The sequence below is a fragment of the Gavialis gangeticus genome, unplaced genomic scaffold (genome assembly GCF_001723915.1).
Source record: "Gavialis gangeticus isolate Ggan-Ray unplaced genomic scaffold, GavGan_comp1, whole genome shotgun sequence".
In the NCBI taxonomy this organism is placed as follows: Eukaryota; Metazoa; Chordata; order Crocodylia; family Gavialidae; genus Gavialis; species Gavialis gangeticus.
In genome coordinates, this window is record NW_017729031.1 from 117,119,714 (window position 1) to 117,126,691 (window position 6,978).

A 6,978-nucleotide genomic window follows, 5' to 3' on the forward strand; every position below is an offset into this window, starting at 1 on the left:
GTGTGCTCAGCTTCCAGAATGAATGACATGTGCCCCTGGCAGCTGGGGGGGCATGGCTGCGCTGGTGGCAGTGGGAGCACAGCAGCGGCAGCAGAAGCACAGTGGTGGTAAGCACAGAGCTCCCACAGACACCACCCGTGCTGTTGGTGGTGGGGGGGGGCAGGGGTGAGCGCCAACCAGAGATTGGCAACCAGCTGCAGGCACTGCTGGCAGCGGCGGCAGTGGCCAACAGCAATCGCAGACTGCCCACAGATGCCGCCGGCGGTGTCAGTGGCAGGGTGGCGAGCAGCAATCAACGGCGCCTTTTTCTAAGGTTTGCACTACCACGCTGAGGGGGTGCACATGCACCCACATGCACGCCCTATGTGTCACCCCTGGCTTCTGTCAAGGCTGTTCCCAGTGCTGCTCTGCTCCCCTCATCTCTAGCAGGAGCCACCTTGCTGAAGGTTCCTGCCAGCCTACCCAGAGCAGCGCAGCCAGGGCAAAAGCAGAGGAGAAGCCACGGGGAGCACAGCAGCACACAGCCAGTTGTGGCCACCTGGGTGTTGCTCTGATCCCCTCTCCTCCAGTGACAGTTCCTCTTCTTGCTTCTTCCCCTGCTGTGCACTCTGGGCAAGTGGGAGGGAAGCTTCAACAGGGCAGTTCCTGCTGAAGGTAAGGGGAGCAAAGCAGCACCCGATTGCCTGCAGCTGCACTGGGAACAGACCAGCCAGAAGCTGCACATTGGCTAGGGCTCGGCTGACAAGCACAGGTGTGGGGAGTGTGGCGTTGGCTCAGCCCAGGGCAGGGCTTGGTCCCATGTGGGACAAGTTGGGGGGCAGCCTCCCTCCCCTCACCCCAGGCTGGCTCCCAAGACCTAGAGCCCAGGCAGCATCCCCCCATGTACTTGCCCCCCGCAACTCACAGGGCAGGCTTGGCCCTGGTCCTCAGCAATCCAGCCCCATGATCCCAGCCTCGCCCACCCGTCCTGCTCCCAAACACTGCTTCGACCCTCCTCCCAAACCCCATAGGGAGTTCTGGTGAGTTGTTGCAAAGGGGAAGCGGGGGTGCTGACTCAGCCTGCGACAGCTTACCAAAACTCCCTATGTGGCCCTTGGTCCCAAATCATAGGCTCATAGAAAATTAGGGTTTGAAGGGACCTCAGGAGGTCTGGTCCAGTGGTTCTCAACCTGTTTTGTACCAGGACCCATTTTTAAACATCAATGGCCAATCTTGAGCCCCTGCTCCCTGCCCCAGACCCCAGTGTGTGGGGCTGGGGGTACATGGGGCGGTGCATGAGGGGCCCCAAGCAGCCCCTTGCAGGCCAGACAGACCTCCTCCAGCCCACAGGGCAGAAGCCACGGTTTCCCACATTTTTTTCCTTCAACAGAAAATCCATTTTTAAACAATTGTTGATCCATTTTTAAAGTTTGTTTGCAACCCTTTCATATATTCTTGTAACCCACTTTTGGGTCACAATCCACTGGTTGAGAAACGCTGATCTAGTCCAATCCCCTGCTCAAAGGAGGACTATCCCCAGCTAGATTATTGCAGCCAGATAACTGCCCACGCCTGGTCTAGACGAAGGTGCTCTGGCTCCCGGCTCATGGCTACGAGACGGGGTAGTCAGGAGCAGCCGCCAGGCTCTTTGGCCTTACCATGTGGCTTTGCCCCAAGCAGGACTACAATTCCCAGCGGGCCCTGCGCGTGGCGTGGTGCCGGCCAATAGGAGAAGACGTTCCTTTGCGGAGGGACACCTTCCGGGAGTGGTAGTCCGATGGCCTGGAGGAGCGGGCGGGAGAACTGCCAGTCCCAGCATGCCGCGGGCCTGCGGGAGCCAATGAGAAGCGGATATGTTGGCGCTGCGCATGTGCGCCAGTTCATGTGGCTGGCGATTCATGTGGAGGTCAGAGTCGGGGCTGGAGGTGGGTAGGAGATGTGTTGCGGCCTACGGGGGCATGAGCCCGGGCGGGAGCGTGTGCCCGGCCCGGGGGGCGGGAGTCCCGCTGGGGGGACTGGGGAAGAGGGTGTAGCCCGGGGGGTGGGTGGCCGGGGAGGAAGCGGCCCTTGGTGAGGCGGAGCCTGAGGGCTGGTTTTCCTTTCTTTGCTCAGGCTTGCTCCTGGTCATGGGGATCCAGGGAGCTGTGGTTTGGTACAGGCAGGAAGGCCCCGGGGCACTTAATCCATCTCCAAGACAGCAGTTCTCACTCCTTTTTAGATATGGGGCAGCCCTGGATGGGCGCAAAGCCCCCTTGGAAAGTGCCAGCTCTTTGTTTTCACTTTTTTTTTTTCAGCCTCTAGAAAAACAGATCTCTGAGTTTATCTTATGAATCACGTTTGTCTCAACCTAACAGCGCTCACATTGTGTGGCACCCCACAGCCCCCTTGCAAGGATCTCAAGGCACCCCTGGGGGATGTGGCCTCTTGGGGTTGAGAATTGCTCTAACAATGTTGCTGGGTTTTTGCAGGTGTGACTCTTCAGAAACAGGAATTGGATTGACAGATGGCTGCCTTCAAGCTATTTGGGACTGTGGGGAAAGTTGGCATGGGGTTGGCCATTACAGGAGGAGTTCTCAACTCTGCCCTTTATAACGGTGAGCAGAAGAGGCAGAGCCTTTTCCTTTTCTGCTGAAATGTTCAACTTCACAAAGTCAGGTGTAAAGTTAGAGGGAAGTAAACACATCAGGGGGCTTTGCTGATTCCATAGTGTGTGTTGGAAATAGCTCTGTGCTGAAATAATTTCTGTTTCCGTAAAATAAATGCAACCAAGGTGTTTGCGAAAAGGGTAAGGTTAGACTAGTTCTTATGATAGTTTGAAGATTGGGAGATCCAATGGGTTGGTTTTCTTGCCCTTGATCTTAATTTTCTCTGCCCCTTAACACCTATTACACTAGGGCTTGAACTTTATCCTTGACTCCTTTGCTGATTTGCTTGTTTGCTTTGATTCGGGTTGTCAAACTCATCTGACCTGTGGGCTGGATGAGGGGCACGGGACTGGTCTGCAGACCAAATCAGGCCTATGGACCCCCAGCATACCTAATGTGCAGCTGTTCCAGCTGGTCTGAAATGTACACCACATACAGCCAGAGTGGTCAGAATGGGAGCTGTGTGCAGTCTGTCTGAAGCTACAGCAGTGCTGCATGCGGTGGCCACCCTAGCTGGATTGCACCACACTTGGCATCTGCTCTGGCAGCTCCATGACTGCCCTGTACATGGTGCCTGCTCCACCCAGTCTGGGACCTGTGTTGTATGTGGTCCCTGCAAGCTCTGTATGCAGTACAGATCTGGACCAGCTGGAGTTAGCATCACAGAATGGCACCATGTGGTACAGTCTGGCCTGATCAGCCACCTCAAACAGGCTGGCTGCCATTTCAGACGGACTGTGTCTTGCGCAGCATCTGTTCTGGCCACTCTGGGATCCATGTCACATGTAGCATAGGTCCCAGACTGGCTAGAGCAACTGCCAGGTCAGGTATACTGGGAGGGCAGAAGAGGAAGGGGCCCATGGGTCTGATCAAGCTGGTTAACTGGCCCTGTGCCATGATGCATGATGTGCCTCGTGTAGGTCTGATCAGACTCGGGGACAGCACTGGGGTCCAGGTGGTAGACTTTGTAAGCCAGGTGTGTTTGACACTACTGTTTTAAGGCAATCCATTCATTAGCCCCCTGAGGTAAAGAGAGCGTAAGCAATATTGCTAAGTTTTTGGTATGCTCTTTGGAAAATATACTTTGAATGCATGCTCCCAAAATGATAAGTTGTGGTCATTAAACTGTGCATGTTGTGCTCTTTTCTCCAGTTGAAGCAGGCCACAGAGCTGTTATCTTTGACAGATTCCAAGGCGTTCGAGATGTGGTAGTAGGGGAAGGCACACACTTTCTCATTCCCTGGGTACAGAAACCAATTATTTTCGACTGTCGTTCTCGCCCGCGTAATGTTCCTGTCATCACTGGCAGCAAAGGTAAGTGTTGTCTCATAGCTGCCAGTGGACCAGAGCAACACTGATGTCATTCACCATGGTCTCTGAGTGCCTTTATTAATTAGGATACAATCCAGCAAAAATACCGAGCTCTTTGTCCTCCCCCTCAAGGTAATGGGAAGAAAAAAATTCTTGGGCCCTTGTCAAGAGAGTGCTTTACAGAAACAGGACCCCTGTAATTGAAAAGTTAAGGCCGTGTAAAATGGTAGTTTATTGGAATACCTCTGATCACAAGTTCTTGATTGTTTTGTTGCTGCTGGATTTCTTAGTAAAGATAGCTAACAGATAGGGAAGAAAGTGGCAGGCCTTGATTTTGCATGGTCTATTTCCTTACCAAAACCCACCAGATTGGAGCATTGTATGATCTCTCTTTGGGGACCCCCAAATGCTTGGGATCGATCCAGCACATGCCATGAAATGGACTGTCCTATTCTATAACCAGTCTCTGATCTGTAATAAGGGAGCTTGCTTCAGTCTGATCAGCCATCCCTTAAAGACAGTTTCTCTATTCGCATGAAAAGATGAATAATTCCCCATCCCACATGGAAGAAAGAACTTAAATTATGTTTCTGGGGGATCATATCCCTTGGTGAAGGGGGACTGTAAAAAACAAAAAAAACAAATTGGTAGGAGTGATGGTTGCCACTGAGTATGCCAGATGGCAGAACTCTGAATCTGCTTGTCCCTCTTTAGCTGCTAGGGAGAGAGTTATCCCTTGATATCTCTTGTCCCTCTGCTTTGCCTCTAAGTTACACATCTGTCTCTGCAGACCTGCAGAATGTGAACATTACCTTGAGAATCTTGTTCAGACCAGTTGCCAACCAGTTACCTCGGATTTTCACAAGCATCGGGGAGGACTATGATGAGCGTGTACTGCCTTCCATCACTACTGAGATCCTGAAGTCTGTTGTGGTAAGGACAGCACAGTTGCTGTGCAGTTATGCTGATTGTGTATTGCTGCTTCATGTTTCTGAACAGTGAGACCTAATTTGGCATGGGACGTTTAGTGGTCCAGGCTACAGTTGATCTTCTGTCTGTACAAGTCTTCCTGGAAGAGAGTCATGCTTGCAGTAGCACTGTTTGCATTGATTCTTGAGTCAGATGCAGGCTTATTGGGCATGGTGGAGAGGTGAGATTTGTTTAGTGCCACTTGAATCTGTTGATTTCACTCAGCATTTGACTCTTCAGATCCTTCTCTCTAGATTTGAGTCACCGTTGGGCTTCCCAGCCTCTCCTACAAAAGGGTAAACTCTCTGTAATTCTGCCTTTATTTAAACTTGCTCACCGAGCACCTCTGTAAGCATCCTATTGGGACTGCCATATGACTTTAAAACAACCTCAGTGTAGTACATCCATGCTGACTACTGAGGGGACACCTGACAGTCACAATTGCAGTACAGGCTAAAGAGAGAGAATTAATGGTAGTCTCTTTAGTGCAGCTAAAGAGGTAGCTCAAATTTTTTACCCTTGGGAATGGACACAGCAAGCTAACCCTGGATTAGGGACACACAGACCGTTACATATATAACCTTTTGTCATGCCCTGTGTATATAGTGCATGCCTGTTACTTTACCCTCCAGTCAGGCCCAGGCAACTCTAGAGCTGCTGTTTCTGTAGCTGGCTTCAGAGAAACTTATGTCCAGTGCTGTGTACTCAAGCATTTCCCATCCTTTCCTCATTCCTGGGTCCTCTAGTTGTAACAAGATGCCACCTGCACCTGCAAACAACCAGTCATGCTGTAGCCTGGATTGGAAGGGGAAAAAAGCCATAAAATGAGAAGAAAATGTATAGCGAGGGGAACAAAATAGAGGGCAGGGAAATAAGAGAAGGAAGAAAAAAGGGTGAGAGGAAATGGAAAGAAAGAGATAGCAGTTGCCTGAACTGTACTGGAGCATAGTGTAATGCATGGTCTTGCCAATCATTTGTAAGCAAAAGAGGGTTGGAAGCCCCATACTTATTATTTCAGAGACGACAAAAGCCCCACTGAGCTCTTCCCATCTATAGTGGAAAAAGCAGGGGGAAGAAGTCCGGGATGCTGTGGGCTTGCAGTCATTAGAATCTCTCCATTTCTGCAAGCCTCTGCCTGTCCTGATTTCAGGCTCGTTTTGATGCTGGTGAGCTGATCACACAAAGAGAGCTGGTCTCCAGGCAAGTGAGTGAAGACCTCATGGAGAGAGCAGCTACTTTTGGCCTCATCCTTGATGACGTGTCCTTGGTAAGAGGCCTGTCTTTTGCTGTTCCCTTCTTGGGAGTTTGCTCAGATACGAGTTTGGGAGGAGAGTTGAGAGTGAGGTAAGGTGGCCAGTGTTGGGGACTAGAAACTGAAACGCATAAGCCTTTATTGTAGAGAATAATAAAGAATTATTTGTAAAGAATGTGTCAGAGTTGTTATAACAGAGGACAGGCAGTTGGTGTTCTTGGCTTTGTTCCTTGGTCTAGCATTGACTTGTTAGACCTCGAAAAAATTTACGAGTACAGCCAAGGCTCCCAAAGGCTGGCTGACTTCTGTCCTACAGACTTCTTGTTATTCATATGGGGAGAGAAGGGGGTGTCATTCCTGTGGGTGCCAAGACTCGATTTGCAAATTGTTTCCGTCTCCAGAAGGGGTGGCTGCACTTTTATGGGGACTTGGGTGTCTTATTAAGAGAGAGGCACCAAAGTGCTTGCAGAAGTGCAGCTACCCCTTCTGAAGACAGAAAGCTGCCAAAACAATTTGAGGAAAAAATACTGAGGGAATTCAGTAATCTGAGTGTCAAAGAGAAAAATATACCTTGTTTAGTATCTTTCCCTTCAGTTTCTGTTAATAATTAAAACCTCTTAACCACTTCCTTCATGTTGTGAGCTCTCTAGTGTTCTCTGTCATTGAAATGCTTTTGTAATCTGGTAGTTTATTATACACACCCCTCCTAAACCAACCCATTAAAGCTTTGGACATGTCTGTCCTAGAAAACTGCCTTAATGGTGAGGTTAGAATGTTGCCCTTTCCAGAATTTCCCTGTTGACAGTGTTGACCCTTTTTGCG

At 50.4% G+C, this 6,978-nt stretch overlaps 1 protein-coding gene across 1 annotated transcript in view; it reads left to right on the forward strand.

Annotated features, from left to right (window-relative positions):
• The first annotated feature begins 1,824 nt into the window (after nucleotides 1-1,824).
• The window catches only part of PHB (prohibitin), a 13,393-nt gene continuing 8,239 nt past the window's right edge, over nucleotides 1,825-6,978 (forward strand). Inside the window, exons 1-5 of the mRNA XM_019523642.1 lie at nucleotides 1,825-1,904; nucleotides 2,448-2,573; nucleotides 3,777-3,938; nucleotides 4,726-4,868; nucleotides 6,055-6,171. Of these exons, the coding sequence (XP_019379187.1) occupies nucleotides 2,483-2,573; nucleotides 3,777-3,938; nucleotides 4,726-4,868; nucleotides 6,055-6,171 (513 nt within the window). The 5' untranslated portion in view covers nucleotides 1,825-1,904; nucleotides 2,448-2,482. The remainder of the gene's footprint in view (nucleotides 1,905-2,447; nucleotides 2,574-3,776; nucleotides 3,939-4,725; nucleotides 4,869-6,054; nucleotides 6,172-6,978) is intronic.